The sequence below is a fragment of the Malaclemys terrapin genome, chromosome 21, assembly GCF_027887155.1.
Source record: "Malaclemys terrapin pileata isolate rMalTer1 chromosome 21, rMalTer1.hap1, whole genome shotgun sequence".
In the NCBI taxonomy this organism is placed as follows: domain Eukaryota; kingdom Metazoa; phylum Chordata; order Testudines; family Emydidae; genus Malaclemys; species Malaclemys terrapin.
Genome location: NC_071525.1, coordinates 21,244,962 through 21,271,561, shown reverse-complemented (window position 1 = coordinate 21,271,561; position 26,600 = coordinate 21,244,962). Strand labels below are relative to the sequence as shown.

Here is a 26,600-nt window from a genome sequence, read left to right as displayed (position 1 = left end):
CACCCCCCGTTCAGCAGAACGGCCCGGCCCACACCGGGCGGGAGACAGCGGGGCCGGGCTGCGCCCTGCACATCGCGGGGTTAACGCTCAGCGACACCGGGAACTACACGGTGCTGATACAGAGCCCGACTAAGTGTGTCCTCTCTATGGTGCATCTGCCCGTCTATGGTAAGCGCCACCCCTGGGAGCTGCACTGACCCCAGACCCTGCACACCCCACCCCCCTGCCCCAGCAATGGAGCTCTGGGCATTTCCCCCGGGGATGAGCCCGGCTGGATCACGGGGGAACCTGCCCCAAACACAGACCCTGCCTTGTACCTGGCACCCACCTCCTGTCCCCCAAGAGATGATGACCCCCAATACACAGAGATGTGGGGCTCTGGGCCCCCCCAGACCCCAAACGCCCCCTCCCTGAGCTGGGAGCCAGGACTGAATATGGATAATCTGCATTAACCCATTGTGCCAGCTGCACAGACCTCCCCACACAGGTCACACACCCCTCCCTTCCCTGCATGGGGCAGAAGCTAGAAGTCCTGGCTCCCAGCCCCCTGTTCTAACCACTAGACCCCACTCCCCTCCCAGAGCTGGAGGCAGAACCCAGGAGTCCTGGCACCCAGAGCCCCGCTCTTTCCCATGTAGCTGGGTAACCCTGCAGCTGGATAACAGCTGCCATGGAGCTGGGACTGAATCCTCCACAGAGCTGTGAGGCAGATCGAGGGCTCCCCTGGGGGTCAGGTTGGTTCCAGCTGCTCCCCACAGTCTCTCTCTGTTCCCAGAAATGCTACCCAGGCCCACGGTGACGCCCGGCCAAACCCAGGTGCTAGAGAACGGGACCTTCACCCTCACGTGTAACAGCTCCCCCAGCGCCGACACCATGCTCTGGCTCCGGGACGGGGCATCCCTCGCGCCCAGTGAGCGGCTGGGGCTGTCCCCTGAAAACCGGACCCTCAAGGTGCTGGGTGTCACCCAGGGTGACGCCGGCGCCTACCAGGGCGAGGTCGGGAACCCCGTCAGCACCGAACGCAGCGAGCCCAGCACCGTGACGCTGGCCTGTGAGTAACTGCAGCCCTGTCCCCCGGCCGTGCTGCCCCTGGCCCTGCCGACATCACCCAGCCACGGAGATGCAGCTGTGTCTAGGTTGGGGCAGGCACCTGTTTATATCTTGTATCATTTATATCTTGCCCTGCTGGCTCCCTTCCTTCCCTTAATCCACTTCCTTTCTGTGTAGATGGGCCGGACTCTGCCAGGATACACTCTCCAGGACCCATTGGCCTGACCCTCGGGTCCCCTCTGACCCTGACGTGTGTCACCGACTCCGTCCCAGCCCCGAGCTATCGCTGGGTTCTCAACGGCACCGACAGTAACGAGACCGGGAGCAGCTTGACCTTTAACCCCACGACCTTGGATCAGCTGGGCACGTACAAGTGCCAGGCTCACAGCCCCGTCACCGGCCTCACGGCTAGTGTGGAGACCGAGGTGCTGGGTGAGTAGCTGGGCACCGCGCCCCACGTCCGCCTCTGCCTGAGGCCTGCGGAGCATCCGGAGCTCTGTCACTGTCTGTCTGTCCAGCATCCTACACTTCCGGGTCTGTCCTGTCTCCAGCCGGGCTCCCTGTCCGCATGGGACATCCCCTGTCACCTGTTACTCTGTGCACCAACCCCACGGGTCAGCCCCCTTCCCACACCCTGGGCTCTGCCCATTAATGCGGCTGGGACTGGGGTCTTTTGGCCTGTTCTGGATTCAACCCTCAGGCTCAGTTCTCCCAACCCTGTCCAGTCTGGATCAGACACCCCGTCGCCTGGCATGCCATGTACCTAGCCCGCTCCCCGTGCTGGGCGCTGTCGGCTAGTTCACTGTCTCTGCAGCCGCATTCCTCCACGCTCTGGTCTGTCCAGATTCCTGACCATCTCCTGTCACTCATTGCACTGACCCAACGGTCAGCGCCACTCACAGACCTCAGCCCCGTCCCTGAACTATCATGAGATTGGTGTATAAATCACATTTAACCCAGCTCCTGGTGGGGTCGTGTCTTCTCTGTCTGGACCTGGGGTCTTGACTGGATGTGATTTTCCCCAACGTCCCCATGCCCATGGCTCTGTTTGCCTCCCATTCCCCTTTCTCCAGTCCCATCCCCGCCATGCTAGGTGCTCTGTGCTCCCCCGTCCCCCCCAGGCCAGGTGCTCTGTGCTCCCCCGTCCCTCCCAGGCCAGGTGCTCTGTGCTCCCCCGTCCCCCCCAGGCCAGTTGCTCTGTGCTCCCCCGTCCCCCCCAGGCCAGGTGCTCTGTGCTCCCCCGTCCCCCCCAGGCCAGGTGCTCTGTGCTCCCCCGTCCCCCCCAGGCCAGGTGCTCTGTGCTCCCCCGTCCCCCCCAGGCCAGGTGCTCTGTGCTCCCCCGTCCCTCCCAGGCCAGGTGCTCTGTGCTCCCCCGTCCCCCCCAGGCCAGGTGCTCTGTGCTCCCCCGTCCCCCCCATGCTAGGTGCTCTGTGCTCCCCCGTCCCCCCCAGGCCAGGTGCTCTGTGCTCCCCCGTCCCCCCCAGGCCAGGTGCTCTGTGCTCCCCCGTCCCCCCCAGGCCAGGTGCTCTGTGCTCCCCCGTCCCTCCCAGGCCAGGTGCTCTGTGCTCCCCCGTCCCCCCCAGGCCAGGTGCTCTGTGCTCCCCCGTCCCTCCCAGGCCAGGTGCTCTGTGCTCCCCCGTCCCCCCCAGGCCAGGTGCTCTGTGCTCCCCCGTCCCCCCCATGCTAGGTGCTCTGTGCTCCCCCGTCCCCCCCAGGCCAGGTGCTCTGTGCTCCCCCGTCCCCCCCATGCTAGGTGCTCTGTGCTCCCCCGTCCCCCCCAGGCCAGGTACTCTGTGCTCCCCCGTCCCCCCCAGGCCAGGTGCTCTGTGCTCCCTCGTCCCCCCCAGGCCAGGTGCTCTGTGCTCCCCCGTCCCCCCCATGCTAGGTGCTCTGTGCTCCCCCGTCCCCCCCAGGCCAGGTGCTCTGTGCTCCCCCATCCCCCCCAGGCCAGGTGCTCTGTGCTCCCGCGTCCCCGGGTTCCACACTCGGTTGCTCATGTCAGCGGCACGCTGGCCGTTTGTTGGATGTGGTTTGTTTCCCCCCTGCAGGGAGATCCCGGCACCTCTGGCTGTTTGCTGGGCTGGCTCAGGGGTCAGGGCTTAGGGGATCCCCAGGGGGAGCTGTGTGAGGAAGGGGGATCCCTGCAGGATTCGTAAGGCTCAGGGAGGCGGGATGCCAGCCACATGCTCTCCTGCCGTGTGCCCAGCCTGGCTCCGCATCCCAGCCAGACGGGCCGTGTCTCCGATGGATGCCTGGGAGGGACTGTGACGAACTGGGCCTGTTCTCACTGTGGTCTGTGAATGCTGACAGGGGAGTGTGCTGGGATAGTCTGCATTGCAGGATGGGATCTGCCCGAGGGCGCCCGAGGGCGCATACCTGAGTGTGTAACATGAGAACCCAGGAAGGGGTTGAAGGCGAGGCGACTCCTTAGCCCGGGAAACTGAACAAAGGCTGTGGGAGGGGGTCGCTGAAAGCAGAGTGCTGGAAGCAGGCTGGAAGGAGGCTGGAGAGATGGCTGGGAGGCAGAGATGGCTCTGACCCCCCAAAGGGGGGTGGGCTGGCATGCCCTGGGACCCCAAGCTGGACCTAACTGAGGGGGGCCCTGTTGTCTGTGCCTGCAAGACCTGTCTTGGACTGTATCCCTGTCATCCAAATAAACCTTCTGCTTTACTGGCTGGCTGAGAGTCATGGTGAATCGCAGGAAGCCGGGGGTGCAGGGCCCTGAGTCCCCCAATACTCCGTGACAACTGGTGGTAGCGGTGGGATCTACTGCACCCCGTGGACGGTGCTTCCTGCAGTAAGTGACTGGGGAGCAGTAAAACGAAGGGGGATTGACGGGGACCAGGCCGGCTGAAGAGTGGGAGAGAGACGGTTATTACCCCTGGGAGTGTGTGACCAGCGAGAAGGACTTTTGCAGTAACAGGGTCCCCCGGGGGGATCGCAGCGAGTGGTCCCAGGGGCGGAGGAGTCTGCAGCTCGACCCTGGCAGAGAGGCGGTGACCTCGAGAAGGGCTGGCACACTAGGGGTCCCCCTGGGAACTGTGGGGAGCTGTGAGCACACAGGCCGGTGAGTGGCCAGCAGGAAGATGTATGCCAAGCGGCTTAAGAGCGACCTGGTGGAGCTGTGCAAGCAGAGGCGGCTGCGCATTGGGAGGCTCACCAAAGCACAGCTCATTGCCCGGCTGGAGGAGGAAGATCGCGCGAATGAACTGATCCCTGTGTCTCAGGGAAGCAGCCTGGCAAATGCAGCGCAGGCCCCAGTGTCTGTCCCAGCTGGGAGTGGTCAGCCGGCTGCTGAGGGCTTCCCGAGACCCCTCCTTCCTATGCCTAGGGGAAGGGTGGGGAGGAGCCCAGCAAATACCGAAGGCGCCGTGGCCCCCCCGGCCAGCAGGGGACCCTCCCGGCGAAGCTCGCCGGCCAGCAGAGGATCCTCCCGGCGACGTTCGGCATCCGTGGAGCGGAATTGGCTGGAATGGGAGAAAGAGCTAAAACTGAGAGAGCTGGAGGATCGTGAACAACAGAGACAGCATGAACGGGAGGAGAAAGAGAGACAGAGACAGCATGAAGAGAGACAGCGTCAGCATGACCTGGAACTGGCGAGATTGAAGGGCAGCGAACCCCCGGCTGCGGTGAGTGAGGGGGGACCCAGGACTGCACGGAGCTTTGATAAGTGCATCCTGGCCCCATACAAGGAGGGTGAGGACATGGATGACTTCCTGGAGGCCTTTGAGATGGCCTGCGAGCTGCACCGGGTTGATCCCGCGGACAGACTCCGGGTCCTTACCCCCTTACTGGACCCCAAAGCCGTAGCATTGTACCGCCAACTGGGAGAGGCAGAGAAAGGGGACTATGAACTATTCAAAAAGGCCCTGCTACGTGAGTTTGGGCTGACTCCTGAGATGTACCGGGAAAGGTTCCGGAGTCAAGATAAAACCCCTGAGATCTCATATCTGCAACTAGCCGTCAGCATGGAAAGATACGCCAGCAAGTGGGCTGATGGGGCCCAGACGAAGGAGGACCTGGTCAAACTGCTGGTACTGGAGCAACTGTATGAGCGGTGCCCATCTGACCTGAGGCTGTGGTTGGTGGACAGAAAGCCAGAGAACCCGCGACAGGCAGGCCAGCTGGCCGATGAGTTCGTAAAGAGCCGGTCAGGAGATAAAAGGGAGGAGTCCCAAAGGAGCAATCCCACCACAACTCAGAGAGAGAGTCACCATGGGACCTCCCCGTGGGAAAATACAGAAAAACCCCATCAGAGGGGAACATCCGGCATCAGGACCATCCGACCCACTCAAGGGGACCCATGGGACATGGGCTGCTACCACTGTGGCCAAAAGGGCCACATACGGGCCCAATGCCCCAGGCTCAGGGACAGACTGAGCAGGCCGAACCCACAGAGGGTTGACTGGGTAGAGACCCAGCCCGGCGAGAGGCAGCATTCCCAGGGAAGGGGGGCTGGCAGAGTACCACCTGCTAAGGAGGGAGGAGAGCCCCAGGCCAGCTTCTCTGGGGGGCCAGATGCTCCTGATTCAAAGTTCTCCGTTTACAGGGTTGGCGCGGGGCTGTCCCTGCGGAGCGAGTGCCTTGTTCCCCTGGAGGTGGATGGGAAGGAAGTTTATGGTTACTGGGACACGGGCGCAGAGGTGACACTGGCCCGGCCCGAGGTGGTGGCCCCAGATCGGGTGGTGCCCAACACCTTCCTGACCCTGACCGGGGTGGGCGGGACCCCATTCAAGGTTCCCGTAGCGAGGGTACACCTGAAATGGGGGGCCAAGGAGGGCCCCAAGGACGTGGGAGTGCACCACCATTTGCCCACTGAGGTGTTGATGGGGGGGGACCTAGGGGACTGGCCAAGCAGCCCCCAGACCGCCTTAGTTGTGCCCCGCGGTCAGAGCCGGCGAGGGGCACTGCGCCCTGGCCTTGGGGGGGGTGCCTTGCCTGAGGCGCGGGACCCTAACCTGGTGGGGAGGGAACGCCCAGGGACGCGGCTCAGGGAGGCTGCAGCTTCGGACCCAGCGGGCGAGAAAGAGCAGGTGGCCATCCCCGTCCCAGCTGCTGAGTTCCAGGCCGAGTTACAGAGAGATCCCTCCTTGCGGAAGATAAGGGACCTGGCCGACCTCAATGCGGTACAGACCATGGGACGAGGTGGCCGGAAAAGGTTCCTGTGGGAGAAGGGGTTCCTGTACCGAGAATGGGCTCCCCCAGGGAAAATGGAGTCAGGGGGGATCAGGAGGCAGCTGGTGGTACCCCAGAAGTATCGCCGCCAGCTGCTGTGCCGGGCCCATGACATTCCCCTCTGAGGGCACCAGGGAACCTGGCGTACCCAGCAGAGGCTGCTACGGAGCTTTTACTGGCCTGGGGTCTTTGTTACTGTCCGACAGTACTGCGGATCCTGTGACCCCTGTCAGAGGGGGAGGAAGGCCTGGGACAAGGGGAAAACAGCTTTAGGACCCTTGCCCAGCATAGAGGAGCCTTTTCGGAGGGTGGCCAAGGTAAAAAGGGCGGCTCTAAACCAAGAGAGCCCAAAGCACAGACCTCCAGACTGGAGCGCTGGGAGAAGACCACAGCCCAGTTGGAGCCCCAGAGGTATGGGGGTGGGAAAAGGGCACAGGCCGCATAAACCTTCCCACATGCGAACTGCGAGTGCCATCAAGCACCCCCAACCTAAGGGGGAGCGTGAAACTGGAGGGGCCTGGTGTAATTCTCACCAAGGAATGGGAGGGATGCGGGGGCATCCATGGGAACGGGGGTAGGTTCGAACTTCCCCGGGTCACTGGCTAAAGTGACCCTGCTCAGTTCGGTCTCGAAGGGGGGAGAGATGTGACGAACTGGGCCTGTTCTCACTGTGGTCTGTGAATGCTGACAGGGGAGTGTGCTGGGATAGTCTGCATTGCAGGATGGGATCTGCCCGAGGGCGCCCGAGGGCGCATACCTGAGTGTGTAACATGAGAACCCAGGAAGGGGTTGAAGGCGAGGCGACTCCTTAGCCCGGGAAACTGAACAAAGGCTGTGGGAGGGGTCGCTGAAAGCAGAGTGCTGGAAGCAGGCTGGAAGGAGGCTGGAGAGATGGCTGGGAGGCAGAGATGGCTCTGACCCCCCAAAGGGGGGTGGGCTGGCATGCCCTGGGACCCCAAGCTGGACCTAACTGAGGGGGGCCCTGTTGTCTGTGCCTGCAAGACCTGTCTTGGACTGTATCCCTGTCATCCAAATAAACCTTCTGCTTTACTGGCTGGCTGAGAGTCATGGTGAATCGCAGGAAGCCGGGGGTGCAGGGCCCTGAGTCCCCCAATACTCCGTGACAGGGACTTTGTCCCGTTGTTCCTCTCCTGGCCTGGGGCAGCCTTGCCGGGGGAGGGGAGCTGCACCCGCCCAGCCGCTTCCTCTTCGCACGCTTGTTTGTGCCGATATTTGCCGTTTATTTCCTTGTGCGAGTGTCTCCCCGTCAGCTCTGCCCTGGCCAGCGCAGCCGCCCGCACCCAGCACTGCCGGCTCCCAGCTGAGGACGGGGTCACGGAGCCCCAGGTCCCCTGCTGCACCCCCAGCTCCGGAGCAGCCCCTTGGGGGACCCTGTGATGTGCCAGACCCCCAGGGTTCCCCCCTGTCACGCTGGCTGGAGTAGCTCCCCACTGCGAGTGCCTGTCTCAGGGCAAAGTGTGAGAAAACAGGGCAGGGCCCCCAGCTGGCGGTGTGCTCGGGGATTAGATTCACCCGCCCAGTGACGGGTGTGCGCTCCCGCATCACTGCATCGGGTTACCAAGGAGCCACAGACAGTCCCCTTGGGCCCTGTTCAGACGCTCAATAAACCTCCTGTGTGACACCGGCTGAGAGTCGCTCTGGGCTAGAGAACAAGGCCGGAGGGAGGGCAGGGGGTATCGTCCCCTTCGGGGGTGGAGGGCCCGGGGGTCCAGAGCGAGGGGACTCCCTGAGGGGGCCCACGGCAGAGACAGACGTGCTAAGGCTCCGAGAGGTGCGGCTCCAGGAGGTGGAGGGGCCTGACCCCGAGAGAGAGTGGACCCCCGAGAAGGGCTGTCGCACTGAAAGGGTCACACACACACACACACACACACACACACACACACACACACACCCCTCCCGTGAGGAACTGGGACTGTTCTTACTGTGGTCTTTGAATGCTGACAGGGGAGGTTGGCTGGGACGGTCTGCATTGGGGGATGGGAGACTGACCGACGGAGAATACCTGAGCATGTAACATGAGAACCCAGGAAGGGGTTAGAGGCCAGGTGACACCTTTGCCCGGGAAACTGAACAAAGGCTGTGGGAGGGGTCGCTGAAGGGGGAGTTTCAGGAGCTGGCTGGGGACATGGCTGGGAGGCAGACGGGGCTCTGACCTCCCAATGGGGCTGGGATGCCCTGGGACCCCAAGATGGACCTAACTGAGGGGGGCCCTGTTGTCTGTGCCTGCAAGACCTGTCTTGGACTGTGTTCCTGTCGTCTAAATAAACCTTCTGCTTTACTGGCTGGCTGAGAGTCCTGGTGAATCGCAGGGAGCTGGGGGTGCAGGGCCTGGTGTCCCCCCACACTCCGTGACAGATGGAGATTCTACAACCTCCCTGGGCCATTTATTCCAGTGCTTAACCACCCTGACAGTTAGGAACTGTTTCCTAATGCGCAACCTAAACCTCCCTTGCTGCAATTTAAGCCCATTGCTTCTTGTCCTATCCTCAGAGATTAAGAAGAACAATTTACCTTCCTCCTCCTTGTAAAAATCTTTTATGTACTTGAGAACTGTTATCATGTTCCCTCTCAGGCTTCTCTTCTCCAGACTAAACAAACCCAATTTTTTCAAAAAGAACAGGAGTACTTGTGGCACCATAGAGACTAACAAATTTATTTGGGCATAAGCTTTCGTGGGCTAAAACCCACTTCATCGGCTGCATGCAGTGGAAAATACAGTAGGAAGATACATATATACACGGAGAACATGAAACAATGGGTGTTACCATACACACTCTAACGAGAGAGAAAAAACCTTTTTGTAGTGGTAATCAACATGGCCCATTTCCAGCAGTTGAAAAGAAGGTGTGAGGAGCAGTGGGAGGAGGGAGGGGCGGAATAAACATGGGGAAATAGTTTTACTTGGTGTGATGACCCATCCACTCCCAGTCTTTATTCAAGGCTAATTTAATGGTGTCCAAATTAATTCCAATTAAGCAATTTGTTAGTCTCTAAGGTGCCACAAGGACTCCTGTTCTTTTTGCGGATACAGACTAACACGGCTGCTACTCTGAAACCAATTTTTTCAATCTTCCCTCCAGGGCCGGCTCCAGGCATCAGCTTCTCAAGCAGGTGCTTGGGGCGGCTGCTCCGGAGAGGGGCGGCACGTCCAGGTATTCGGCGGCAATTCGGCGGACGGTCCCTCACTCCGCCTGGGAGTGAAGGACCTCCCGCCGAATTGCCGCCGCAGATCGTGATCGCGGCTTTTTTGTTTTATTTTGTTTTGGCTGCTTGGGGCGGCCAAAACCCTGGAGCCAGCCCTGCTTCCCTCATAGGTTTTCTAGATGTTTAATCATTTCTGTTGCTCTTCTCTGGACTTCCTCCAATTTGTCCACATCCTTCCTGAAATGTGGCCCCCAGAACTGGACACGATACTCCAGTGGAGGCCTAATCAGCACGGAGTAGAGCAGAAGAATGACTTCTCGTGTCTTGCTCACAACACACCTGCTAAGACATCCCAGAGTGATGTTTGCTTTTTTTGCAAGAGCGTTACACTGTTGACTCATATTTAGCTTGTGGTCGACTATGACCCCCCAGATCCCTTTCCGCAGTACTCCTTCCTGGGCCGTCATTTCCCATTTATTGTGTATGCAACTGGTTGTTCCTTCCTAAGTGGAGCACTTTGTATTTGTCCTGATTGAATTTCATCCTATTTACTTCAGACCATTTCTCTGGTTTGCCCAGATCATTTTAATCCTGTCCTCCAAGGCACTTGCAACCCCTCCCAGCTTGGTATCATCCACATACTTTATAAGTGTATCTCTCTGTGCCATTATCTAAATCATTGATGAAGATATTGAACAGAACCAGACCCAGAACCGATCCCTGCGGGACCCCACTCATTAAGCCCTGACAGCACAACTGTGAACCACTGATAACTGGGATGTCTGGGAACGGTTTTCCAACCAGTTTTGCACCCACCTTATAGTAGCTCCATCGAGGTTGCATTTCCCTAGTTTGTTTAGGAGACGGTCATGCGACACAGAGTCATGATACACCACATCTACCGCTTCCCCCCATCCACAAGGCTTGTTGCCCTGTCAAAGGAAGCTCTCAGGTTGGTTTGACATGATTTGTTCCTGACAAACCTGTGCTACTGTTACTTATCACCTTATTATCTTCTATGTGTTTGCAAACTGATTGCTTAATTATTTGCTCCATTATATTTCCGGGTACAGAAGTTAAGCTGACTGGTCTGTAATTCCCTGGATTGTCCTTATTTCCCTTTTTAGAGATGGGCACTAGATTTGCCCTTTTCCAGTCTTCTGGAATCTCTCCCATCTTCCATGACTTTTCAAAGATAATCGCTAATGGCTCAGATATCTCCTCAGTCAGCTCCTTGAGTATTCTGGGATGCATTTCATCAGGCCCTGGTGACTTGAAGACATCTAGTCCAGTGGGTTAGAGTTGGGGAGGGCTGGGAGCCAGGACTCCTGGGTTCTCTCTGCGCCCTGTTCCTTGCAGCCCAGCGCCCCCTAGTGTCGCACTGGGGTATTGGCGTCAGCACTCACCGATGTTTCTGTGGGAAGGGACCTGGGGTCCTGGCTTCCCCCCGTCCCCGTCCCCCTTAGCTCCTCGCAGGCGCGTCTCTCTCCGGTGTGCAGCACCTGGCAGAATGGGGCCCCGGGCGAGCGTGAGAACAATGGGGACAGCGGGGGCGGGGGAGGCACCCCCGTTAGACGGGCTGATCCGTCTGGGGCGGGGGTCTGGTCGGGGCGCGTTAACCCTGCGATGCGCAGGGGCCGGGGTCTGAGCAGGGGGACTTGGGGGGGGGGAGTAACTGACGCTCCTGTTTTCAGCAGCGGTCAATGAGCGGTACCGGCTGCAGCCCAGGCGTGTGGGGCCAGGGGACCGCGTCCCCTCCAGCTCGGGGGTCTGGGGGTCGGGGTCTGGGCCGGTGTAGCCCCACAAAGTGCTCCCGCTCCCGTTTTGCTACTTTGGGTGTACTGAGCATGCTCAGTCGAACTGAGCATGCCCAGTAACCTTCGTTGTAGCCACTGCCCTCTCTCTGCCCTTACTTCTGCTAATGATTTGCTGCCTCCTCTTTGGGGGGGTTTAAAAGGATTCAGGGGGGCAAATCGCAGCCTGTGGGCTGTCAGGGTCTGAGCAGGGGGCAGAATTTTACTGGCCTGGGGGGTTCAAGCTACTTTAGCTAGCGGCAGAAGAGGGGCTGAAGGGCAAAACTCGGTGGTGGGGGGTGAGAGCCGGGGTTACGCGGGGGAGGGGTGACACTGCCAGACCCCGTGCGGGTACAAAACCCCCGTTTAGGGAGGGGGAGGGGGGGAACAGTGACCCCGTGGGATGAGCCACCCACTGTGCTCGCTAATCTAGGGGTGTGGGGGGGGCAGAGGCTGTTTTTTTGTTCTCACAGGGACGCGGCATGTCAGCCTCGGAGCAGGGGGCGGGTTCCTGGGGCTGGGGTCTTAAAGGCACAGGCCTCCAATTCCTAGCCTGTCAAAGCTTAATCAACGCAGCTCCTCTCTATCCTATACAAGTGTTGCAGGGCCAGGGCCGCCCAGACGGGGGGGGGGGAGGGGGGCAAGTGGGGCAATTTTTTGCAGGGGCCCCCACGAATATGTCGGAGGCTGCCCCCGCCTCCGTCTTCCCCTGGTGTCTCAGCGTGCCGCGTCCGGGAGCGGCCCTGGCGCACTGCAGCCGGCTGGAGGCTGCGGGGGAGAGGCCGCGAGAACCTGTGATGGGGGGAGGCGATACCACTTACAATCTCCGCAGGTTTGGCCGCTGGCCCCTGCTCACCCCAGTCCCAGCTCTCGCCGCACCGGGGGCCCCAGGGACTCCCCGCGCTCGGGGACACATCACTGCGCGTCGGGGGGACCCGGGACACGCGGCGCTGAATCCCCAGCACCGCGGGGTGAGATCTCGGGATCTGCTGAGCCGCTCTGCCGATTGGGGGGGGGGGACTGACTCGGGATTTGGGGCTCCCCCCTCCCCCAACGCTTCCCTGTCCAATCGGGGTCCCAAAGGGGCTGGGGGGGGGGTGAGCCGCCCCGTCCCCGCGTACAGCCTTGGCGTGAACTCCCCGAGCGAGGGACCGAAGGGTGCAGGGAGTTGGGGTGTGTGTATGTGTGTGGGGGGGGTCCCTGCACCCCCTGCTGGAGGGGACAAGCCCTGCTCTGTGTGTCTGTGTCACACGCACACACCCCAGGTTGGGGGAGGGCTGTTTCCCTTCCCCCCACCTCTGTGCGTCTGTTTGGGCACAGGTGCCTTTACACTCTGTGTCCTGCACCTCGCCCCACCCTGGAGCGGGTCCGTCCCATCCCGGCCGCAGGGGTTGGGGGGACTTTACCTCCCAGCTGTCCCAGATCCCTGTCTGTCTGTGCTCTGCCCCCCGCCCCCGTGTCTCTCTCTCCCCTCCCAGGGGTGTCTCTCTCTGACCCCCCAGGGGGTGTCTCTCTCTCCCCCCCGGGGTGTCTCTCTCTTTCCCCCCTTCCTGGGGGTCTCCAGGGATGGTTCCTCCATCGACACACCCCCTACTGGGAGGTAGCTGGGGGGACCCAGGGTGAGGGGTGCAGATCCCCAGGAGCTGGGGAGCCCACCCTGTGCCAAGCATTAACCCCCCAGGGACAATTCCCCCTCCAGTGTGACAGCGCCCCGCACCTCCCAGGACCAGCCCCATCCCTGGGGACGGGAGCAGTTGCCCTGGAGAGCACATATCAGGTTCACATCCTGCGGTGGGGACTGGATTTACCCCCCCCTCCCATGTGAGGTGGGGGGAAGGTGAGTCACATCACCCCCCCCCGGCAGTGGAGGCAGGCAGGGCTGTCGGGAAGGGGGGGCACGGTGCCAAAAGGGCTGTACCCCTGCCCCGTCCCTGCCCTGGGCCGGGCAAGGGAGGTGCTTTGTACCATCTCGGCCCCCCACCCCCACTTCCCCCATCTCTGCCCTTTGGCTACAGCTGGGAACCAGGCGTCTCCACTGTCCCGGCAGCTCCCGGCGGGTCCCGCAGCAGCGACGGGCGATGGGGCGAATCCCCCACAGACCGGGCGGCCCTTGGTCAGGGATTCTCCTGGCAGGTCAGAGGGGGAGAACGTGGGACTCAGGTGTCCGGGACACAAAGGCCTCCAACCATTGCAAATGAAAGTAGAGGGGCTGCGGGTCAGGACTGAGGGGCAACAGAAGAGCTGGGGGGAGCCAGGCTAGCAGGGGTCTGTGGGTCAGGATTGAGGGGCACTTGCAGAGCTGGGGGGAGCACAGGGTTTGGCTGGCAGGAGCAGAGTCCGACACTTCCTGCCCCAGGATGGTTCCATCCCTGGGCTCCCCCGAGGCTGCACCCCACAGCATTGGGGTGGGACCCATCAGATGCCGCTTTGTTCCTGCAGCTCCTGCTTTGCATGAGGGGATTAGCAGGGATCAGTTGTTTGTGTCTCTGTCCCAGAGCACTGAGGGCGCACCCAGCTCCCCTCCCCCCAGATCCAGCCCCATGTAGAGACCCAGGCGGGTCCCACAGCAGCAAAGAGCAATGGGGCAAATCCCTGACAGACTGGGGGGGAGGGAGACGGACCATGGGACCCAGGTGTCCCGGACACTAAGGGCTGTAACAGGGGACAGTGCAAAGGAAAGCAAAGGGGCTGCAGGTCGGGAGTGAGGGGCACCAGTTGGTATCAGTCTCTCTGGTCTCCCCCCCCCCCCCCCCCCCCGCAGCCTCCGTCCTGGGCTCCTGCCTCCAGCCGGCGCCGGCCCAGACCCCAGTGACCACCACCCCGCCGAGCACGGTGCAGATACGGAGCCCAACTAGCCCTGTCCTCTCCACGGTGGATCTGCGCGTCTCTGGTAAGTGTCACCTCGGGAGCTGCACTGACCCCGGGCCCTGCCTCAGCGATGGGGCTCTGGGCATCTCCCCCTTGGGAAGAACTCGGCTAGGTCACAGGGGGAAACTTTCCCCAAACTCAGACACCGTGGGGCAACCCAGGTACCCCAGCACCTGAGGGACAGTGACCCCCCCAAGCTGTGGGGCTCTGGGCCCCCAGCCTCCCCTTTTTCCTCCCTGAACTGGGAGGCAGAACTGCCCCAGCCTACATGGACCTGAACATAGACAGGGCGTGACCCCCCGCCAGGCGCTGCTGTCGCTGTTGGGATTGATTATCTGCCTCACATGGGCCCCCAGGACCCCCCTGTGCCAGGTGCACAGACATCCCCACACAGAGCTCACACCCCACACCCCCCAGAGCCTGGATCAAACCCAGGAGTCCTGGCTCAGACCCCCACTCCTCTAACCCACCGGACCCCCCGCCCCAGAGCTGGGATAGAACCCAGGAGTCCCGGCTCCCAGAATTCCGCTCTTTCCCAAATAGCCCTACACTAAAATTGGTGACTGGATAACAGCTCACTACTGCTACCAGGCAGCTGGGTCTGAATCCCCCACGGGGCTGTGGGGCAGGAGTCCCACTGTGCTGCTACCCCCAGTGATGCTCTCTCTGTTCCCAGAAATCCTGCCCAAGCTCACGGTGACGCCCGGCCAAATCCAGGTGCTGGAGAACTGGACCTTCACCCTCACGTGTAACGGCTCCCCCAGCGCCAACACCGTGCTCTGGCTCCGGGACGAGGTGTCCCTCGCGCCCAGTGAGCGGCTGGTGCTGTCCTCCGGCAACCGGACCCTCAAGGTGCTGGGTGTCACCCGGGGCGACGCCGGCGCCTACCGGTGCGAGGTCGGGAACCCCGTCAGCACCAACCGCAGCGAGCCCAGCACCGTGACGCTGGCCTGTGAGTAACTGCAGCCCCGTCCCCCAGCCGTGCTGCCCCTGGCCCTGCCGGCATCACCCAGCCACGGAGATGCAGCCTCCCTACCCCCCCCAGCATGGGGCACAGGGGAAGTTTATGGAGGGCCTCTTCCCTGCCACTGAGATGCAGCTGCCTCTGGGGTGGGGCAGGGTTCTGGTTAAACAGGGACTCTTCGCTGGCGCCATCCATCCCCTGACCCTGTCCCTCTTTCTGTAGATGGGCCGGACTCTGCCCAGATAGACCCACCAGGATCCATCGCCCTGACTCTCAGGTCGCTTCTGAACCTGACGTGTGTCGCCGACTCCGTCCCAGCCCCCAGCTATCGCTGGGTTCTCAATGGCACCGACACTAAGGAGACCGGGAGCAGCTTGACCTTTAATCTCACGACCTGGGCTCAGCAGGGCACGTACGAGTGCCGGGCTCACAACCCTGTCACCAGCCGCACTGCCTGGGCGTCTGTCGCCGTGTGGGTGACAGGGACGGGTGAGTCCCTGGGATGGAGCAACACGCTGCAGACACAGGGATCCCAGTGCTGGCACCAATGCCCCAGTGCGATGCTAGAGGGCCTGGGCTGCAGGGAGTGGGGTGGGGGGATTGTGGCTGAACCATCTGATCCAAACACCCCCCTCATCTCTCCTCCTGATGTCCCTCGCCCAGGTGCTCCTTCAGCTCTCTCTGCCTGGGCCATCGCTGGGATCGTCATCGGGTCACTGGCGGGGGCGGCGCTGGTCGGAGTCACGGTCCATTTCCTCTGTGAGTAACAGCCCCCCCCCCCCCAGGAGACCCAGTACTCCTGTGTTCTCTCCCCGGCTCTGGGAGGGGAGTGGGGACTGGTGTTTAGAGCGGAGGGGAGGGCCTGGAAGTCAAGGCCCCAATTCCAGCGCCTCTGGTGATTCTTCTCAGACTCTCGCTGCCGGAACGAGACCCCCAAGGAGAACGAGGCACCCGTCCTGGTGTACGAGAACCTGCCCCCGACAGCCTGGGTGGGGCCAGTGGTGAGTGACAGGGGCTCAGCCCCACCCCCTGCTAGTTCAGTCCCGCCCCCTCCTCTGCAGGTGTCCCTCAGTCCCGACCTGCAACCCCCCAGCCAGTTTACCCTGTCCCCTTTGGGCGGGAGCAGGGGTGGGGGGGTTACACAAACCCTGGGTCCCACTGACTGTCCCAGGGACCCCCCCCGAGCTCAGCTGGGGAGTCTCTGGGATCTGGTGCTAACAACTCTCTTGCCTCTGCCTCCCCCAGGCCCAGCCCAGGAGCCCCCCTGACCCCAGCCCCACGTACCAGGTGAGCCCCTTGTGCTCATGAGGGGTGGTTGGACCCAGTGGGGGGAGGGGGGAGCTGCCCCCCAACAAGCCCTATGGCTGGGAACGGGGCTGGTTATCACATCCCAGAGTGGGGGGGGGCAGAGTGAGCCAAAGGGGGACCAGCTGGGAGCCCCAAGGCTGAGGGGAGGGGCTGGGGGGGCCAGCACTGGGGGGGGAGGGATGGGCCTCCAGGATGGGAGGAGCTTTGGGGCCAGTGGGGGGAGCTGGGGAACTGGGTCCTGCAGGGTGGGGTCCCCTGCTGTCCCCTGGGGCGTCTCTGGTTCATTCATCCCCGTTTCCCCCAGACGCTGCAGCCCCAAGAGCTGAACATGTACGAGGAACTGAAGAAGTGACGCTCCATCCTGCCCCCGGGGCATGCTGGGAGGGGCCCGGGGCATGCTGGGAAAGGCGCGTCCCTGAGCCTGGGTCCCGTCACCTCGGGGATGTCCTGTCGATGAAGCATTAAAGGGCAGGAACAGTCATTGCCTGGCCCAGGGGGTGCGTCCGTCTGTCTGTCCATGCTGCTTCCCTGGGGCCCATCACTGCAGTGTCTGGGCCCCTCGGAGGCCTGGGGGGGAGGGGGGGCTGGGCCGTTCTCCCCACTGCACAGAGGGGCCCTGGTGGCTCAGTGACCGGCCGGGTCCCACGGGGAGTCTGTGGGGCTGCAGGGACTCAGACCCAGGTCTCCCCAGTGCCCGGCTGGTGCCCAAACCAGGGCCAGTTGTCCCCACCCAGAGCTTCCCCCCGACCCTCCCCGCAGCGCCCGGCCCCGCGTCTTCCCCTCCCTGGGGCAGTTCTCCCCTGCAGAGCTGTGAGCAGCGATGCTGACCCACCCAGCCGGGACCCGGGACCCCTGGCGGAGGGCACAGGGCACCGAGGGGCTCGCGGGTTCCCCGGCTCTGACATCTCCAGCCCTCAAAGGGACTCAGGAGGTCCCTGCCCAGGGCCGGCAGCACTGGGCACGGTGACCGTGGTGAGCCGTGTGCCGGGGGCACGGCCGGAGCTGTGTCTGGCCTGGGTCCCAGGGGTTGGTTCCAGCCGGGCAGCGGGAGGCGCCAGGCCTGTCCCTGGCAGACAGGAGGCACCGGGCCGTTCTCTCTGTGCCCGGCTCCGGGGGCGCTGGGTGGTGCCGAGCTCGCCAGGCGGCTGGTTCCACCCAGAGCCAGGCCCCAGCAGCATCTGCACCAGCCCCAGGGAAGCAGCCAGGAGGGAAAAGTGCCCAGTGCCGGGGGGGGGGGGGGGGGGGGGCGTGTTTCTGAGGACAGACGCTGGCTTGGGGGGGATATCAGGGTGCGGGGTGTAACGATGCTGCCTCTGGTGTGACACGACTGAGAGGATCAATTCAGGACAAATTGCTCAGAGCAGGGCAGTTACAGCCCAAGGCTGGCGTTTCTCCACCTCTAAGGCACCAAACCAGCCAGCCAGACCGAGGAGAACTAACACGGCTCCTACTCTGAAACCAGCCAGCCAGAGAGGACTTCGGTCCAACCCCACTGGCTAACCACAAGTCACACAAGCCATTCCCTCAGACACTCCAGTTTCCAGTTTGCTCAAGAAACTCCCTGAAAAAGCACAGGAACAGATCTGTACAGACACACTCCCAGAACCCCAACCAGGGGTATTCTATCTGCTACCCAAGATCCATAAACCCGGAAACCCTGGACGCCCCATCATCTCAGGCATTGGCACCCTAAGAGCAGAATTGTCTGGCTATGTGGACTCTCTCTTCAGGCCCTACACTCCCAGCACTCCCAGCTATCTTTGAGACACCACTGACTTCCTGAGGAAACTACAATCCATCGGTGATCTTCCAGAAAACACCATACAGGCCACTATGGACGTAGAAGCCCTCTACACCAATATTCCACACAAAGATGGACTACAAGCCGTCAGGAACAGTATCCCTGATAATGTCACAGCTAACCTGGTGGCTGAACTTCGTGACTTTGTCCTCACGCACAACTATTTCACATTTGGGGACAATATATACCTTCAAGTCAGAGGCACTGCTATGGGTACTCGCATGGCCCCACAGTATGCCAACATCTTTATGGCTGACTCAGAACAACGCTTCCTCAGCTCTCGTCCCCTAACGCCCCTAATCTACTTGCGCTACGTTGATGACATCTCCATCATCTGGACCCATGGAAAAGAAGCCCTTGAGGAATTCCACCATGATTTCATTAATTTCCATCCCACCATCAACCTCAGCCTAGATCAATCCACACAAGCGGTCCATTTCCTGGACACTACAGTGCTAATAAGCGATGGTCACATAAATACCACCCTATACTGGAAACCTACTGACCACTATACTTACCTACATGCCTCCAGCTTCCATCCAGGACACACCACACGATCCATTGTCTACAGCCAAGCTCTAAGATACAACTGCATTTGCTCCAATCCCTCAGACAGAGACAAGCACCTACAAGATCTCTATCAAGCATTCTTAAAACACCTGCTGAAGTGAAGAAACAGATTGACAGAGCCAGAAGAATACCCAGAAGTCACCTACTACAGGACAGGCCCAACAAAGAACATAACAGAACACCACTAGCCGTCACCTTCAGCCCCCAACTAAAACCTCTCCAGCGCATCATCAGAGATCTACAACCTATCCTGAAAGATGATCCTTTACTCTCACAGATCTTGGGAGACAGACCTGTCCTCGCTTACAGACAACCTCCCAACCTGAAGCAAATACTCACCAGCAACCGCACACCATACAACATAAACACGAACCCAGGAACCTATCCTTGCAACAAAGCCCAATGCCAACTCTGTCCACATATCTATTCAAGTGACACCATCATAGGACCTAATCACATCAGCCATACCATCAGGGGCTCGTTCACCTGCACATCTACCAATGTGATATATGCCATCATGTGCCAGCAATGTCCCTCTGCCATGTACATTGGCCAAACCGGACAGTCTCTACGCAAAAGAATTAATGGACACAAATCTGACATCAGGAATCATAACATTCAAAAACCAGTGGGAGAACACTTCAACCTCTCTAACCACTCAGTGACAGACTTGAAGGTGGCAATTTTGCAACAAAAAAACTTCAAAAACAGACTCCAAAGAGAGACTGCTGAATTGAATTAATATGCAAATTAGATACAATTAACTTAGGTCTAAAGGGAGACTGGGAATGGTTGGGTCATTACACTAATTGAATCTATTTCCCCATGTTAAGTATCATCACACCTTCTATGGGTCATCTTGATTATCACTTCAAAGGTTTTTTTCTCCTGCTGATGATAGCTCATCTCAATTGATTGGCCTCTTACAGTTGGTCGGGCGACTCCCACCTTTTCATGTTCTCTGTATGTATAAATATCTTCTGTCTGTGTGTTCCAGTCTATGCATCCGATGAAGTGGGCTGTAGCCCACAAAAGCTTATGCTCAAATAAATGTGTTAGTCTCTAAGATGCCACAAGTACTCCTGTTCTTTTTCCAGTTTCCCAGTATCAGCACCAGTGCCACTCGTTATGGGGACGAATGGTTATGAAAACCAATACCCCAGTAAAAGAAAAAAGGTTCTCCCGATCCCAAAGGACCAAGCCCCAGACCCAAGTCAATATACAAATCAGATCTTACCCACAAATCATGCTGTTGCCAATCCTTTAGAATCTAAAATCTAAAGGTTTATTCATAAAAGGAAAAAGATCTGGATGAGAGCTAGAATTGGTTAAATGGAATCAATGACATCCAGTAATGGCCAAGTTCTTGTTTCAGGCTTGTAGCAGCGATAGAACAAACTGCAGGTTCAAATCAAGTCTCTGGAACATCCCCAGCTGGGATGGGTCCTTCAGTCCTTTGTTCAGAGCTTCAGTTTGTAGCACATAAGAAGAACATAAGAACATAGCAAGGTTCCTCCAGAACTCAGAAGTGGATTGAAGACAAGATGGAGGGTTTCCAGGGCCTTTTATAGTCTCTGCCCATGAAAGGACGCCCCTTTGTTCTTACTTGGAAAATCACAGCAGTAAGATTGAAGTTGGAGTCACATGGGCAAGTCACATGTCCGTGCATGACTCAGTTTACAGGCCGACGCCATTGTTTCCATGTTAGTTTGAAGGTTCCCAGGAAAGCTCAGATGTGGATTGGCGTCTCCCAAAGTCCATTGTCGGTTAAGTGTTTCTTGACTGGGCACTTACTGAGAATAGCCTCTTCTCAAGAAGCCAACCACATGCTTCACTGAGGCTACTTGGAATCAAATACATTTGAGGTACAAGGACAGAGCCAAAATTCATAACTTCAACTACCAGATGATTCACACCTACCGACAGCATCATCATAACCAGCAAACCAGAACCTTTCCATAGACATCTCGCTGGACCGCCTTTGTACAAGATTAGGTGTAAATATATAACAGTGGTTGGTTGCACCAATGATCTGTACGGTCATAGTTTATGTCAATAATGTCACACGGGGGGCACCCAGGGTCCTGCCCCGAGGGGAGCAGCTGCCAGCGGGTTTGTCTCCTGCAGGGAGCGTCGGAGCCTGGCCGGCTGGGAGTTGGGGGGAGCCGGACGCTGGGGGGAGCTGAACCCCGCAGGGGCTGCCAGGGGTGGGTTCGGGACATCGGGGCGCTGGGAAGCGTGTTCCCAGTTTATTCTCCATCTCACCCATTGTCCCATTAACTCCAGCGGCTCCTTCTCCCAGCTCTGGGCTCTGGGCAATAAACTCAGCCTGGTTTTCTCTGTAACGCCTGGCCATGCCGGGGCCGAGCAGGGCGCGGGTTGGGGGTCACTGCTCAGCTGGGGGTTCTGGGCCTTGGGGGGGAGCTGGGAACTCGGCCAGTGGGCAGTGCCAGAGCTGGGCGCTCAGGGGGCTGCTAAGCGGTTGGGGGGCCAATCTCTGACCTGCATCGAGGGCTAAGGGGAGGTTGTGATGCCTGGGGGGGGGTCGGGGAGGTGACCCCCGGCAGGACCAGACAAGGCTCCTTGGGCCGGCGCAGGGGGTCGCGAGGGGCCTCACAGCCCAGCACCCCGGGAAGCGTCACACGGCCCGGGGGGGGCAAAGGGGGAGCAGAGCGAGAGCAAAGGCCCCACACGCGACCTCCGTGGGCATGTCTGTCCAGCGATTACAGACCCACAGCTGGGCCCTGCCCCCCATTGTGTTATAACCCAGCTCCGGGCGCAGGCCGTCCCTGCAGGCTGGGGGCTCCGGGCACAGTCCCCCCATGGCCCGGGCGCAGGACAACCAGCAGGAGGCGCCGCAGGGGTGAGTCCCGCCCCATGATAGGGGATCACCGTGAGCTGAGTCAGGGGTGGCAGGGGTGGGTGCAGGGGAGGTAGGTGAGGGAGATTTGGGGGGTGTTTAGCGCCGGTCACTGGGGAGACCAGCTTGTCCTTTGCTGTGTCAGTGTCGGGGTCCAGCTGCCGGTTGAGTCTCCTGCCCTGTCCCTGCTCTGCCTGGGGGGCTCTGGGGTTTGGCTTTGGTTGCTGTGAGTCTGGTTTGCCTCCCGACAGTGCCCTGCCTGACCCCCCCCATTGTGCCCCCCCCAGCGCCTCCCAGAACCAGATCTGCAGGGGAGCCAGCGGGGGCCCTGTAGACATCTGCGCAGCCTGTGTCCAGATTCCCTGTTGCAGCAGGGACCAGAGTTCGACACGGCCTCCAGGTGAAGGTGCAGTGGGGGGGGGCAGGTGAGTTCCCCTCCCCCCGGGGGCAGGCAGGGCTGTCAGGAAACAGGGAGCACGGTGCCAAAGGGGCCGTACCCTGTGCCCCATACCTGCGCTGGACCGGGCAAGGGAGGTGCTTTGTGCTAGTTCCGCTCCCCCCCTCCACTTCCCCCGTCCCTGCCTTTTGCCCCTGTCACGGAGTCCCCGGGCGATGCTCTGGAACTGCTCCCCACAAAGTCAGTCAGGACTTTGGGGAGCCTCCTCTCCCTCGGAGCAGACTGTCTTCAGGGCAAGATTCAGAGTAGCAGCCGTGTTAGTCTGTATCCGCAAAAAGAAGTACTCCTGTTCTTCTTTTCAGGGCAAGATGCTCACACGGCTTCACCTCCTGGGTCTCTCCTGGGAGCATTCAGCATATGCCCCTCCGTGCGCTTCCCACAGCGAGTCTGCCCAGGCGGGGTCCTGGGGAAGCCAGAGGGTCCTGCACCCCAACTCCACAGTCAGACGTGACTCTCGGCTAGCCAGTAACACAGAGGTTTATTAGATGACAGGAACACGGTCTAAAACAGAGCTTGTAGGGACAGCGGCGAACAGGACCCCTCGGCCGGGTCCATTATGGGGTTCAGAGAGCCAGACACGCCCGTCTGCCCTCACTCCTAGTCCCCAACCAGCACCAAACTGAAACCCCCTCCAGCCCCTCTTTTCTGGCCTTTGTCTCTTTCCTGGGCCAGGAGGTCACCTGATCTCTTTGTTCACCTTTAGCTGTTTCCTTGTAGGGGTGGAAGGGCCCTGGCCATTTGTTGCCAGGGAGACAGAGTGTCAGTGATTTATGCACACTGGCCTTTATCCCACCACTAGAGACTTAAGAAATGCAAAGGGGAAACTGAGGCACCCACACAGTATTCAGAGGAAACATTAAGAACAGTCCCACTTCGTCACAGAGGTGGAGGACCAGCCTCAGTCTTGGCATGCCCGATAACACAATGGTGCTGGCTTCCCCAGTGGTTAGGAATGCACAACCTGAGCTGATAGCGTGATGGAAAATAGAATGATAGGTAGATATAAAGCTCCCTAAGGTATCCTTACATGGTATTTTATAGGATCCTGACACTATGTAATTCAGGCCCAACCTACTGTACCCAAATCTTGTTTCCATACCCTAAGGAATTTATGGGTACCCTTATCCTATAGGTTAGTGGATTATGACACTTACTCTTTACATATTATCTCACTCCAAAAACTGCCAACCTAGGCTCTCTTGGTGACTTCCAGGTTTGTGGTGTACCCTGCAGTGTGTGTAATTCCTCCCTTCGGTTCCCCAAAGTTCAGGGACCATTTCTATCTGTGCCAAAGGTTGCCAGCTTTTATGCTGACTTACTCTTAACTGATCATACTTTTAGCTATTTAGCAGGTCTTACTGGATACAGGCCGGTTGGCTTCTTGCATTTCAGCAAAACTTATTCTACGTATAATTATTAGGAAACACATTTCATATGCCTTGACACCTCCTAATTTCATAGGAATTCATACTGATAAGATATAAGAATCATGTATGAAATGGATAAATTCGGAAAGAGAAACATATTATTTGATACGGCTCCCTCATGAGGTCCAGAACACAATCCATGACCTGCCCTTTGACTGTTCCCAGAAATGCCTCAAATCACCTCAGACCGCTGGGTTCTGAGCACGGTAGAACTGGGATAGTCTCTCCAATTCTGTTCCCTCCCACCCACCTGGTCCCTCTTCAGGGACCCTTCTCATGACCAAACGCTCCTACAGCTCGGGGCGGTCGAGGAGGTGTCTCTGGAGTTCAGGGGCAGGGGTTTCTTCACCTGTTACTTCTTAATCCCCAGAACCAAGGGTTGGCTCAGGCCCATTCTAGACCTGCGAAACCTCAACAGATTCATGAAGAAATTGAAGTTCCGCATGGTCTCCCTGGCTTCCATCGTTCCCTCCCTGGATCTGGGGGACTGGTTTGCTGCCCTCGACTTGAAGGACACGCACTTCCACGTCTCCACAATCCCATCACACAGACGTTTTCTGTGATTCGTTCACGGGCCTCCCCTTCAGCCTGTTGGCGGCCCCTTGGGTGTTCACCAAGTGCACGTCGGTCGTGGCAGCCTTCCTTCAAAAGCATCAGGTGCAAGTCTTCCCATACCTGGATGACTGGCTCATCAAGGGCTGGTGCCGAGCCCAGGTGGAGGAACACGTGAACCTGGTGCGTGCGACGTTCCTCAGACTCGGTCTCATCCTCAATGTGGCGAAGTCGACCGTAATCCCCACTCAGAGAATAGAATTCATCAGGGCCCCCTTGGACTCTGCTCAGGCCAGGTCGTTCCTGCCCGAGTCTCGTTTTCTAGCCACGAGGGCCAGCATGGAAGGTCTCCACCGGCTCCCCACCATGATGGCCAGAAATGACCTACAATTGCTCAGATATATGGCAGCTCACACGTGCGTGGTGCAGCGTGCAAGGCTGCGGCTCCGTCCCCTGCAGGCGTGGCTGCCCCATGTGCACAGGCAGAACCGGGACCATCCAGGCAGACTGGTCACGCTCACTCCTCGGGTTCTCGAGTCCCTCCGGTGGTGGCTCGATTCACAACCAGCCTGTGCAGGAACATCTGTCTCCAAACCGCAGCCGTCGCTGGTCACGGATGTGGCGGCGCTGGGGTGGGGAGCGCACATGGGCAACCTCAGGGTCTATGGTCCCAGGCAGAACGATCACTGCACGTCCATGTCAGGGACGTACGGGTGGCACGTCTCGCTTGCCAGACGTTTCGGGCCCAGCTCCAGGGCAGATGTGTATCGGTGCCGACAGACAACACCACAGCAATGTTCTATATAAACAGACAGGGTGGTGCCCACTCCTCTCCCCTGAGCCAGGAAGCCCTCGGGCTGTGGGACTTTTGCATCGCCCACTCGATAAGCTGGAGGCGTCGTATCTGCCGGGCTCTCAAAACAAACTGGCCGATCGCCTCAGCAGGTCCTTTCATGGCCACGCGTGGTCTCTCCGCCCAGACGTCGTCAGCAATATCTTCCAGAGGTGGGGCACTCCCCGGATCAATCCGTTCACGACACGGAGCAACAGACAGTGTCAGCAGTTCTGCTCCTTCCTGAACCACAGCCAGGCTCGATCCCGGACGCCTTTCTCCTCTCATGGACGGGCCACTGTCACGGACTCACAGGTCGGGCCCACTCTTGGCCCCGTGCGGTCTGTGGGGGGTGCCCCTTTCAGTGCGACAGCCCTTCTCCGGGGTCCACTCTCTCTCGGGGTCAGGCCCCTCCACCTCCTGGAGCCGCACCTCTCTGAGCCTTAGCACGTCTGTCTCTGCTGTGGGCCCCCTCAGGGAGTCCCCTCACTCTGGGAGCCCGGTGCATGCTGGGAGCCCAGTGCATGCTGGGAGGCCTCACAGAAAACCCAGGTATGAGCAGCGCTGCCTGAGTCTGCAGAGAGCCTGAGCCGATCACTCTGGGAGAGCCAACAGCTGCCCCATCCCTGTCTCTGTGATGTTAACTCTGGTCCCTACTGACAACAGGGCCGTACTGTTAACACTTTGGTTTCTGGTGACTTGGGAACATCCAGCTCTGCCCCACCCCCAATTCCCAGCTGCGGGCGGTGCAGAGAATGGGCAGGAAATGCTGCAATCGGCTGGTTCAGCAATACCCGGTGGGAGGGGCCGAGGGGAACCGGCAGGAGCTGGGCGGGGGGGGGGCTGTGAAGGAGCGTGAGACCCAGTGACAGACACACCCAGGAAGTGGCAGAGTCACCCCCTTCCCCCCCAGACTGCACACAAACACACACACACACACACACACACAGTTCCCTAGCAGCCGAAGGGGAAGTGGGCGGGTGTGGCTGGGAGGGACAGTCTCAACCAGGAGGGACCCTGTGGGGCTGCCCTGCCTGTGGGTCCAGGCTCCCAGCACAGACACCCCCCCGAACTGGATCGAGATGGGTCCTGGGTGCTGGAACTAGGGGGCTGCCGCACCCCCGGCCGGACGTGGTTTCCATCATACGCAGGGTTTGCAGTTTGGGTCAATGGCTCTCAGCCCCCCACTGTCCATATGGCTCCAGCGCCCCTGGGTCCTGCTGCAGCGAAGGGCAAAGCCCAGAGGGTCCCAGCCCAGGGGTGCAAATCAGGCCTGTCCCAGCGGGGTGGCCCCCCGGCTCTCCAGGAGGGGGGCCGAGAGCTCCCTCCCGGGGCAGCCCCTGTCTGGCTGAGCGCTGTGGGGGGCTGGGCCGCGCTTCGCCAGCAGGGGGCAGCAGCGAGTGCCCAGCCCTGCCGGGCTCCAGGCCAGATGCACGTGGGTCCCCTTGGCCCTGCTGGGGCCGTATCGCGCCGGGGGCTCCCGCGGTCTGGCTGCTTCGCGGGTGGGCCTTTGCTCCCGCTCTGCTCCCCCTGCACCCCTGGGCTGCGCGTGTGTGATGGTTCCCGGGGTGCTGGGCTCACAGGCCCCTCACGACCCCCTGCCCCACTGTGAGGAGCCTCTTCTGGCCCTGCTGGGGGTCAGACCCCTGACCCCCCTCCGCAGGCAGCACAACCCCCCGCTCAGCCCTCGACAGGTCAGCGATAGCCCCCCCAATCACCCAGTATCCCCCTGGGGCGCCCAGCCCCTGGTGCTGCCACTGGCCAAGTTCCCAGCTCCC

The 26,600-nt window shown here is 60.0% G+C and overlaps 1 protein-coding gene across 1 annotated transcript in view; it reads left to right on the top strand.

Moving 5' to 3' along the window:
* The window catches only part of LOC128826875 (carcinoembryonic antigen-related cell adhesion molecule 5-like), a 113,073-nt gene that overhangs the window by 45,405 nt on the left and 41,068 nt on the right, over positions 1-26,600 (top strand). The window contains exons 14-19 of the mRNA XM_054010394.1: positions 759-1,051; positions 1,228-1,477; positions 7,998-8,017; positions 15,679-15,774; positions 15,925-16,016; positions 16,261-16,302. Of these exons, the coding sequence (XP_053866369.1) occupies positions 759-1,051; positions 1,228-1,477; positions 7,998-8,017; positions 15,679-15,774; positions 15,925-16,016; positions 16,261-16,302 (793 nt within the window). The remainder of the gene's footprint in view (positions 1-758; positions 1,052-1,227; positions 1,478-7,997; positions 8,018-15,678; positions 15,775-15,924; positions 16,017-16,260; positions 16,303-26,600) is intronic.